This window comes from Capra hircus (genome assembly GCF_001704415.2).
Source record: "Capra hircus breed San Clemente chromosome X unlocalized genomic scaffold, ASM170441v1, whole genome shotgun sequence".
Taxonomy (NCBI): Eukaryota; Metazoa; Chordata; class Mammalia; order Artiodactyla; family Bovidae; genus Capra; species Capra hircus.
Window position 1 is genome coordinate 63,381,913 of NW_017189516.1, and position 12,089 is coordinate 63,394,001.

At 45.2% G+C, this 12,089-nt stretch overlaps 1 protein-coding gene across 2 annotated transcripts in view; it reads left to right on the plus strand.

Moving 5' to 3' along the window:
- The window catches only part of NLGN4X (neuroligin 4, X-linked), a 396,345-nt gene that overhangs the window by 373,242 nt on the left and 11,014 nt on the right, over nt 1–12,089 (plus strand). For both annotated transcript variants that reach the window (XM_018044013.1, XM_018044014.1), the window contains one exon: nt 6,072–6,861. In XM_018044013.1, the coding sequence (XP_017899502.1) occupies nt 6,072–6,861 (790 nt within the window). The remainder of the gene's footprint in view (nt 1–6,071; nt 6,862–12,089) is intronic.

The following is a 12,089-nucleotide window of genomic DNA, read 5'->3' on the forward strand; positions in this document are numbered from 1 at the left end:
GATTGAACCCAGGTCCCTTGTGTTGCAGGCAGACTCTATACCAACAGAGTCTCCAGAGAAGACCACACGGCTGCATAAATTAATTAATTTTTAAAAAAGGAGAAAATGACCCAAATGATGTGTATCTGCATCCTCTTCTAACCTGGCTTGCTTTCCAATTTTTCTACTTGAGGTATAATTTGACATACACCATTATATGTATTTCCTGGAGAAGGAAAAGGCAACCCACTTCAGTATTCTTTCCTGAGAAGTCCCATGGACAGAGGAGCCTGGCTTCCATGGGCTCACAAAGAATTGGAAATGACTCAGTGACTAACAGTTGCACTTGCAATATATATATTTAATAATGTGCATTTAAAATAATGATCACTTTCAACTGTACAAGGTAAGAATTCAACCTTTCGTATGTAGTGCAAAGCAACCACCACCGTAAGTCCAATTAACATTCATCACTGTTGAGTTAAAAACCATTTTTCCTTCTCATCAGAATTTTAAGATCTGCTCTCTTGGCAACTTTTAAACATGCAGTACAGGCTTCCCTGGTGGCTCAGTGGTAACGAATCTGCCTGCCAGACCAGGAACCCAGCTTTGGGTCGGGAAGATCCCCTGGAGGAGGGCATAAGAATACCCACTCCAATATTCTTGCCTGGAGAATCCCACGGACAGAGGACCGTGGTGCGTTACAGCCCAGGGGGTCACAATGAGTCGGACACAGCTTAGAGACCAAAAAACAACAACTAGTATTATTAGCAATGTTAACAAGATTTTTTTCTTTTTTCACTTAAGACTTGTGACCGATAGCCGTTGCTTCTCATCACTGGAGGAAAATAACTTCTATAGAAATGCTTGCACCCTGGGTTTGCCTATCTGAGTTTATTTGGTCAACTTTAAATGTTATTAACTTCAGTTTTCAACTTGGAAGAAGAAGTGTGAGAGGGAATTAGTATGTGGATGATGGTTGCAGAGTGGCATCCCACTCCGGTACTCTTGCCTGGAAAACCCCATGGATGGAGGAGCCTGGTGGGCTGCCGTCCATGGGGTCGCACAGAGTCGGGCACGACTTGAGCGACTTCCCTTTCACTTTTCACTTTCATGCATTGGAGAAGGAAATGGCAACTCACTCCAGTATTCTTTCCTGGAGAATCCCAGGGACGGGGGAGCCTGGTGGGCTGCCGTCCATGGGGTCGCACAGAGTCGGACACGACTGAAGCGACTTAGCAGCAGCAGCAGCAGCAGGTTTCATCATAAACACAGTTTGCAGCCATATGCTTATAGACTTAAGTCTTTGTTGCAAACTTAACTCAAGGTGATTCCCTCTGGTCCTTTGTTGCTGGACAGATAAGAGAGTCTTGAAATAGAAATGAACAGGGGTTGGATGCAGGAGGTCTGGAAGTGGTGTAATAACTTCGGGACACTTCCTTCAAAAATGAAACATAGAGAACAGCAATATAAAAAAGTGCAGCCCTGGGATAACTTTTGCAAGTTCAGGTGGACGTTGGCAATCGTAATCTGAATCTTCAAGGTCTTGTTATATTTCCTCCTGTGTCCACTTGTTGGTTTAAGAATTTCACCATATCTATGTGAACTATGTATATCAAAACCACCTGAATTTTAAAGGAATTATTATTTTTTAAAGAGTCTAGCACTGTCTTTCTTTAAAAATATGTAGTTCTCTTTAAAAATATGTATCTTTCTTTATTAATATGTGCTGTTTACTTGCTAGGTCATGTCTGATTCTTTGGCGACCCCATCGACTGTAGCCCCCTGGGCTCCTCTGTCCATGGGATTTCCCAGGCAAGAGTACTGGAGTGGGTTGCCGTTCTTGCCTGGGAATCTTTGTGACCCAGGGGTAAAACCTGACTTTCTTATAGCTCCTGCGCTGACTACTAGGTTTCTTTTACAAATACGTGTCTTTGTTTATAAAGACATTTTTTTTGAAGATATAGCGGGAGAAATAAATTCGGAGACTGGAGTTGACATACACACACTACTCTAAATAAAATGGGTAACTAATTAGCAACCTAGTGTACAGCATGGGGAATCCTACCTAAGACTCTGTAGCGACCGACATGGGAGAAGTCTGAAAAAGAGTGGACGTATGTATATGCATAGCTGATTCGCTTTGCTGGCCTCTTGAAACTGATGCAACATTGGACATCAAGCGTACTCCAATAAAATTTCTTCAATGAAAAAAAAAGTACCATATAAACGTGCTAAAAAAAAAAAGAGGGTGAAGTATAATTGTGCTGTGTGACAGAATGCTTTTTTTTTTTTCCGCTACCTGCACTGCTGTGGACAATTATCTGCATTGATGACTTCATTAGAAATGTGTGATTGATGATGATTTTTAAGTCTTCTGAAGTCTGAATTTCTATTTTTTCTTCATATATATATATATATTTTATTGAAGTATAGTTGACGTACAATGTACAGGTGTACAGCAAGGTGATTCAACTATACATACACACGTGTGTCTATGTTTATCATTTTCCATTATACGTTATCACGGCATATTGACTACAGTTCCGTAAACCTTGGTGACTTCTTATTTATCTGTGTGTTTTTTTTTTTCTACTTAGAAATCTAGCCTTCTATCCATACTAAGTCAAACAAATGAAATCTGAATGTCTTGATTCTTTATTTAAAAAAATGACTGTGGAGGAGTTGAATGAAAGGGTTATGTTTTATACTAACCTTTTATTCAAAAAGATTAAAAAAAAAAGAGTACTGTAGATCCTTAGTGATCACAATTCCTATACCGTTTCAGAAGATAATTTTACTTTCCCACTTGTCAGTGGCTGTCATTTTACAGTTCTCGATTTACAAAATAGTCAGGTCCAACTTCAGGAGTAATCAAACAGCTGTCAGCCCAAACGAATGGAGGGAGAGTGTTAATTACTTAAATCAATAGATCAGAAGTGATTATGGGAGTGCGTTGCATGGGTCATTTCTACAAAGCTCTCCAGTTACAGTCCAGCAGTACAGAATCAGGACTTACCAGTCAAAATACAGCCAGACTGCTGACCTTGGCCTTCCGCTTCTAGTGGCAGCGCTTAATAAAATCAAGGTGCAGAAGGGAAAAGGGTGTTCTCCTGCAAACGTCCACCACAGCAGTCTCATGGCAAAGAATGAAGCAAAAAGCTACAAGACTGAAAAGATAAGAACGTTATAAGAAACATGTACATTTACTCCAAGGAATGACAATTTGCTTCAACACTTGTGCTTAAAATACGCATTAGACTGGCATACCCAGTGTGAAGGGGTCATTCAGCAAACCATCACCTTGACCGGGTACCACTTGACCCTGTTGTGGACAAGGATGCCATTCCAGGCACTTCTCAGACCCTGATGGAGCAGGAAGAGTTTCTTAATGATGACGTCCAATATACTATCCAGGTATCAGGCACAATCGGATAAGACTCTGTGTGCTGGGAAAAGACTGAAGGCAAAAGGTGAAGCGGGTGGCAGAGAGTCAGATGGTTGGATGGCATCACCGACTCAATGAACGTGAATTTGAGCAAACTATGGGAGACTCTGAAGGACAGGGAAGCCTGGCGTGCTGCAGTTCATGGGGTGGCAAAGAGTTGGACCTGACTTAGCAACTGAACAACAATAAAAACTAACCATGTTTAGACCAGTGGGGTGAAAAACACCAAGAAGGAATGATGCTAAAAATATTAAAGTAACTCCCATTTTATAGTATGAGTTATAGGTGACATTTTCTTCAGGTTTTTTTTTAGTTTTATCACAGGTTATATTAATATCGCTTTCTTGACAAACCAGTGTCTATACGTACACCGCTGTCTCAGTCATGGCCAACAGTTGTGAGAGAGAGAGGGAAAAAAAAAAAATTCCTTCTAGCAGCATTTTCGGACAAGGCAATGGGACCCTACACCAGTACACTTGCCTGGAAAATCCCGGACAGAGGAGCCTGCTGGGCTGCAGTCCATGGGGTTTCGAAGAGTCACACACAAGTGAGTGACTGCACTTTCACTTTTCACTTTCATGCATTCGAAAAGGAAATGGCAACCCACTGCAGTGTTCTTGCCTGGAGATTCCCAGGGATGGGAGAGCTTGGTGGGCTGCCGTCTATGGGGTCGCACAGGGTCGGACACGACTGAAGCGACTTAGCAGCAGCAGCAGCATTTTTCCTAATTCTGGTTGTTTTGACTTATGACTGTCTTTATTAGGTCAAATATGGACCTTGTTTCCCTGAGGTCCTTTAAGGCAGCGGTCCCCCAGCCTTTCTTGGCACCAGGGACCAGTTTTGTGGAAGACAGTCTTTCCAAGGACCAGAGGCTGGGGGATGGTTGTGGAATAAATCAAGAGCATTCATTACATATACGGTCTATTTTATTCCTATTTTTACTGCATCAGATCCACCTCAGATCATCAGGCATTAGATCCCAGAGGTCGAGGACCCCTGCTTTAGGACATTTATCTTGAGAAGCAAACACACAAGTCAATAGCTGCCCGTTTCCAGCAGAATGATAAACGTTGGGAAATTGGCCATCAAATGAGCTTGATGGTGTGTTGGGCAAAGCCAGATTTGTTTCACATTTCAGTCTTGTGTGGGCAGCCCGCCAACTTTTAGAATCGCATTTTCCCCATGGCAGTGATATTTCCTTCATCGTTGCTTGCACGTAGGACCTTCAACAAGGACAGGACTTGAGCTGGTGGACTCTCAGGTGAATGCCTTTTTCTCCCAGCAGCTCATGAGACACTGTGACTACATCCTGCGGGGCTTCAGGGCAAAGGCAGGAAGAGATAAGGACTAGAATACTGTGGTCTTACAGCCAGCCCTTCGTCTCTTGTACTGGAGTAGTCAAAAGTTCACTTTACTAGAGACTTCCCTGGTGGTCCACTCATTAAGACTTCTCCTTGCAATGCAGGGGGTGTGAGTTTTATATCTGATCAGGGAACTAAGATTCCACATGTCTCTCAGCAAGAAAGAAAACGGAAGCAATACTGTAGCAAATTCAACCAAGACTTTCCCCAGGGACTCAGACAGTAAAGAATCTTCCTGCAATGTAGGAGACCCAGGTTTGATCTCTGGCTTGGGAAGATCCCCTGGAGAAGGGAATGGCAACCCATTCCAGGATTCTTGCCTGGAGACCCCCATGGACAGAGGAGCCTGGCGGGCTACAGTCCATGGGGTCACAGAGAGTTGAACACGACTGAGTGACTAACACTTTCACTTAAAAGCGGTCCACACCAAAAAAAAAAAAAATTTAAATACTTTTATCTCTAGACGTTCACGTACTAGACTGATCGGATCTTAAATTTTAAGCTACACAGAATTTTACTTGTAAAACAGCCTAAAAGTTTTAAAACCATTTCTCACCAAACGACATGTTTGAAACGTAGCAGGATAAGTTGTACCAAAGTCTGGGTTTTGAATGGATGCCATTTTGAGATTAATGACTTTTTCTTTTTTTGGAAAAGAAAGTATGTTTTAGTGGGGGCATTCGAGTGAAGGTTTCTTTAGGAATAGCTAATGTAATGGATTTATTTTAATTGCAGTTTTTAGCACGTTCAGTGTATGGAGCGTGGGAATTAAAATGCATTCCAGAATGTTATGCTCTGAACCTGATATTGATGGAATCCCCCCATCCCCTCTGCCCAATAAAGTGGTACTTGGTTTTGCCAGGAAGGCAAAACAGCGTTTGACCTCTTATGACCACAAAGCACGTTTTAGGGGATGGCGGGGGTGTGACCACTCTGCGAAGCTTTGTTTATAACATCTAAGGATGGAGCCATATTGCACACAGTTAGGGAAAAGGAGAGGCATTGTGTCTTTTATGACCGCTGCTGCCAGAGTGTAAAGGCCGTTTCATTTTCCTAAATTGTGGTGTGTGTGCGAGAGAGCATCCTTTAGTCCAGCGAGAGGGGGAGGGGAAGGCCCAAGAACCAGAGAGATAGGAGAGAGAGATGCTGAAAGGGCTGCAATGCTCCTGAATCCAGAAACTCACATGCCTGCGCGGGACAGTCAGAGCCTTCTTTGCCGGGTGGAAGGCTGCCCTTCTGTGTGTTGGGTTTTAATCTGCATGTCCGCCGTTTCGCCCCTGCAGGTCTCTTCCAGAAGGCCATCATCCAGAGCGGGACTGCCTTGTCCAGCTGGGCCGTCAACTACCAGCCCGCCAAGTACACTCGGATCCTGGCAGACAAAGTGGGCTGCAACATGCTGGACACCACGGACATGGTGGAGTGCCTGCGGAACAAGAACTACCGGGAGCTCATCCAGCAGACCATCACGCCGGCCACATACCACATCTCCTTTGGGCCCGTCATCGACGGGGACGTCATCCCTGATGACCCCCAGATCCTCATGGAGCAGGGTGAGTTCCTTAACTATGACATCATGCTGGGCGTCAACCAGGGCGAGGGGCTGAAGTTCGTCGACGGCATCGTGGACCACGAAGACGGCGTGACGCCCAATGACTTCGACTTCTCCGTGTCCAACTTCGTGGACAACTTGTACGGGTACCCAGAGGGCAAAGACACCCTGCGGGAGACCATCAAGTTCATGTACACGGACTGGGCGGACAAGGAGAACCCCGAGACGCGCCGCAAGACGCTGGTGGCCCTGTTCACGGACCACCAGTGGGTGGCCCCCGCCGTGGCCACCGCGGACCTGCACGCCCAGTACGGCTCGCCCACCTACTTCTACGCCTTCTACCACCACTGCCAAAGCGAGATGAAGCCCAGCTGGGCGGACTCGGCCCACGGCGACGAGGTCCCCTACGTCTTCGGCATCCCCATGATCGGTCCCACCGAGCTCTTCAGCTGCAACTTCTCCAAGAACGACGTGATGCTGAGCGCGGTAGTCATGACGTACTGGACCAACTTTGCCAAGACCGGGTACGTTCTTCTCCTCCCCGCCATCACGCTATTGCCTGTCTGGTTCCTCCTTGTGTGTGTGTTTTCTCCACCCAGCTTCACCACGGTTCACAGGCACGCCTGCACCTGCCCACCCAGTAATGAGAATAGTCATTTCCACCACCCCGCCTCCAACAGAGAGGGAGACCGTGGTTCTTCTTTACCCGAGTCCTTCTCTGTGAGGCCAATTTTTTTTTTTTTTTTAATTGTGGTTCTTCCTGCTGTGTTGAAAATTCTCCATTTGGTCCATGCTGGGGTAGGAGCTAAACATTCTGGGGCTATTCTGTGGAATATCAGCCTGGAGGTTCAAATCTCAGTTTGGACCTTGTCTGGTGGGGGCTTTATATACACTTTAGATACACTTCTGAGCCTATTCTGCTCAGAGTTGAGTTGGAGTTTCAAAGGTAAGTACAAAACCCTGTCTTATTCGGGATTTAGACTTGGTTGTTCCATTCAAAGTTGAGTTGTTCCATTCAAAGTTGAGTTGGAGTTTTAAATCCAGTTAAGGCCTTGTCTGTCGGAGATTTGGACGTACTTGGCTATTTTATCGAACGTTAACCTGGAGTTTCCAATCTACATAGGATCTTGACGTGTCTGGTCAATAATAGCGTTATCAAAATTTATGTGCCCCAGGGAAATTGTCTTTACTGCATAGCCAAGGAGTGTAATAAATCTGATAATGAATATATAGAAATGCTGTTTGTGTATATCGTATAGCTATATATTACATATGCGTTAGCACATATAAGGGTGGCTATACTGAAAGTTACTCAGCCGTGTACTCTTTGTGACCCCATGGACTGTAACCCGCCAGGCTCCCGTCTCTGTGGGATTCTCCAGGCCAGAATACTGGACTGGGTAGCCGTTCCCTTCTCTTGGAGATCTTTGCAGCCCATGGATTGAACCCAGGCCTCCAACACTGCAGGTGGATTCTTTACCATCTGAGCCACACTCATCTCATAAGTGTAGAGAAATCCTGTTTGTGTATATATAAGATATATATATATATACACACACATATATGTTATGTGTACTCACATGACATTCTCCATATGAGTTATGGGATTTATTTATACATGTTTACAAATATATTGTATTTATATATAAATATACCTGTATTTCATATAGATATACACATATATTTGCAAATATATTTATTTCATATATATATATAAATATACACTTTAATACTCCTTTCTGTTGGTTTCCAAACTCGTTAGTGCTAATGGTCTGCTGGAAGAGCTGATAATTTGAAAGGCTTTTGGTAGCCATTTCTGGATTTGTGGACTGACCAGTTTTTCAAAGACTAACTAACCATCCCCAGGTTAGATACTTGAAGTGTTTTTTAACTACCCCTAGGTGGTTACTCCTTGGAAGGAAAGTTATGACCAACCTAGATAGCATATTGAAAAACAGAGACATTACTTTGCCAACAAAGGGCCATCTAGTCAAGGCTATGGTCATGTATGTATATTAGAGTTGGACTGTGAAGAAAGCTGAGCGCTGAAGAATTGATGCTTTTGAACTGTGGTGTTGGAGAAGACTCTTGAGAGTCCCTTGGACTGCAAGGAGATCCAACCAGTCCATTCTAAAGGAGATGAGCCCTGGGTGTTCTTAGGAAGGAATGATGCTGAAGCTGCAACTCCAGTACTTTGGCCACCTCATGCAAAGAGTTGAATCATTGGAAAAGACTCTGATGCTGGGAGGGATTGGGGGCAGGAGGAGAAGGGGACGACAGAGAATGAGATGGCTGGATGGCATGATTGACTCAATGGACGTGAGTCTGAGTGAACTCTGGGAGTTGGTGATGGACAGGAAGGCCTGGCGTGGTGTGATTGATGGGGTCACAAAGAGTCGGACATAACTGAGCGACTGAACTGAACTGAGGTGGTTACCCTGGAGGAGGAAGTGGCAACCCCCTCCAGTATTCTTGCCTGGAAAACCCCCTGACAGAGAAGTCTGGTGGGCTTCGGTCCATGGAGGTCACAAAGAGTCGGACACGACTGAAGTGACTTAGCACAGCAGAGTAAACACACTTTAATTTCATTACTATACATAAATTGTATGTATTTGCCTAGATTTATCTATGTATATCTCCACGTACGTATATAGAAAGCTCATTGGCTAAATGCAGCAGAAAATATACAAGAGTTCCATACGCAGTGGGGTCCCCCTACGTTCCCTGGAGCAGATTCTCTGCAGACAGTGAGATAAAACACTCCCCAACATCTCAAGCAGCCCCCAGTATCACAGAATCTTCTCATTTTCTCTCTTGCCGAGTAACTTAATTGTGGAAAATAATGAGGTGTCTTTGTGTTCTACGTGTGTGTACTTCTGTCATTAACCTTGAGCTCCTGGTTCTGAATTTAAAACGAAGATGCTAAATCTTCCTGTCGACCACTGGCAGCGGGGGAGCAGTGGGGGTGAGTTATGAGCTGAATTGGGCCCGCTACATTGCAGCCTCACACAGCCCTGGTGAGGGGATGAGGGGAGGTGCAGAGGGTTAGCAGATTTGGGGACCCCATGGACCATAACCCAGCAGGCTCCTCTGTCCATGGGATTCTCCAGGCAAGAATACTGGAATGGGTTGCCGTTAAGAGGGTTAGCAGATTTGGGGACCCCGTGGACCATAACCCAGCAGGCTCCTCTGTCCATGGGACTCTCCAGGCAAGAATACTGGAGTGGGTTGCCATCCCCTCCTCCAGGGGATCTTCCCCACCCTGGGATCGAACCCACCTCTCATGCATTGCAGGCAGATTCTTTACCGTCTGAGTCACCTGAGAAGCCCTTCCTTCTTTTCCGTGTTTCCACATATTCTCTGGTGGGAAGTGGTTTCTCGGTTTTAACTTCCTAGGAAAAGAACTTGAGTTTTTTTCCTGAGCAGCAAACGGTTGTGTGGGAAGGCCCGCTTCAAGTGCTCCCATTTTATGAGTTTGATCCAAAGAAGACAGCGGGGAAACAGGGAAGGTCACTGTCATTGCAGGTAGAGATGCTCGTCTGTCACCGCGAGGATCTGTCTTCCACGGGGAGATGATTTGAGTCGAGTCAGCAAGTGTCGATGTTTTTACGTAGCCGTGTTTATTAGATCCCTGGGGCTGCTGCGACACAGTACCAAATGTGGGCCTTCCAACAGCATAAGTGTATTGTTGCACAGTTCTCAAGGTGTGAAGTCCACACTGAAGGTGGGGCTGGTCCACCTCCATCCAAGACCTGTCGGGGGCTGCTCCTGTGATGATTCTCAGCTCCTGGTGGCTTGCTGGCACTGTCTGGTTCAGCCTGACTTAAAGCTACATCTCTCCAAGCTCTGGATCTCGGGGCTGGTTCACCTCCATCCAAGACCTGTCGGGGGCTGTTCCTGTGATGATTCTCAGCTCCTGGTGGCTTGCTGGCACTGTCTGGTTCAGCCTGACTTGAAGCTACGTCTCTCCAAGCTCTGGATCTCTCATCACATGGCACTCTGCCAGCATGTCTGTCTTTACAAGGCCAACTTCTTCTATTTATTGAAATATGGTTGATTTACAATGTTGTGTTAATTTCTGCGGTACAACAAAGTGATTCAATTATACATATATATATATACACACCTGGTTTTTCATCTTCTTTTTCATTCTCTTTTTGCTTTTCTTGTTGTTAAGTTGCTCATTCACGTGCAATACTTTGCAACTCTAGGAATCGTAGCCCGCCAGGGTCCTCTGTCCCTGAGATTCTACAGGCAAGAATACTGCAGTGGGTGGCCATGCCCTCCTCATTTAGCACATGTCTAGCCTTTTTTTTTTTTTCAGTTGAGAGAAGTGCTCAGTATATCTTCTGTGTGCTAAGTCTTCTTCAGTCACGTCTGACTCTTTTAGGACCCCACGGACTGCAGCCCGCCAGGCTCCTGTGTCCATGGGATTCTCCAGGCAGGAATACTGGAGTGGGTGGCTGTTTCCTCCTGCAGGGGATCTTCCCGAACCAGGGATCGAACCTGCATCTCCTGCATCAGCAGGCGGATTCTTTCCCCCTGAGCCAGCAGGGAAACCCTTCTCCTGGTTTATCGCCGGATATTGGCTAAGCTCTGCGTTATCCATCCTGTATATAATGGTCGGTATCTGCTAACCCCAAAGTCCTGCCCGGTCCTTTTCCCCACTTCCCCTCCCCCTCAGCAACCATGAGTATCTCCTCTTACGTCTGTGAGTCTGTTTCCTAGCTAAGTTCATTTGCGTCATATTTTAGATTCCACATATAACTAATATCATATGGTATTTATCTTTTTCTTTGTGACTTACTTCACTTCGTACAATGACCTGCACGCAGGTCCGTGCCCCACATTGCCACAGGTGCCATTGTTTCATTCATTTTTTTTTTTTAAGGCCACCTTCTTATAAGGCCACCAATCATATGGATTTAGGAGTTCATCCCTGCTCCAGTATGACCTCATCTTTTTTTTTTTTTTTTCCCAATTTTTGGGCACACCCCTTGGCTTGCAGAATCTTAGTTCTCTGACCAGGGATAGAGCCTGGGCCCTCTGCAGTGGAGACACAGAGTCCTAACCAGTGGAAGTCCTGGTATAACCTCATTTTCCCTTGACTGGGGGCACACCTGCAATGACCCTGTTTGCAATAACATCACCCTGCAGGGACCTGGGGGTTAAGGCTTAAGCATGTCTTAATTTGCTGGGGATGCACTTCGTTGCATAACCCCTTTTGAAGGCAGGACAAATGTCCAGTTATATCAGGGAACTCAGATACATGGCTGCTCTTGGCAACTTTTGCCTTCCCTTGAAGCAAAGGACCTTCACACAAACATTCCACGCACTCTAGCCGTGCCCATCCCTGATGGCAACACCCTCACCCATCGTAACTCCATAATATCTAAACAACATCATGACTCACCTTTGTGAGGGCCACCCACTTTCTATTTCTCTCATGTGTTTTGGGAAAAAAAAATTTTTGCATGACTTTCTTAAATGGAAAGCTAGGATCATTCATCATCCGTTTAACGGAGCCATTAAAGAAAACTGAAAAAATCCAGATAAAGTCATTAAACTCTCATTAGCGGTTCTCGCCTGCCAACGGCTCTGAGATGAATTCTCTCTCACTGTTATAAAAAAGAAAAAGAAAGAGGTAAAGGAAATTTGTTAATGCCATGAGATGGTACAGAAATACTTGCACCAAATGGGTACTTTAACCAGCACCTGTGGGCAACTAAGCTACGATTGCAGATGTTGAGTG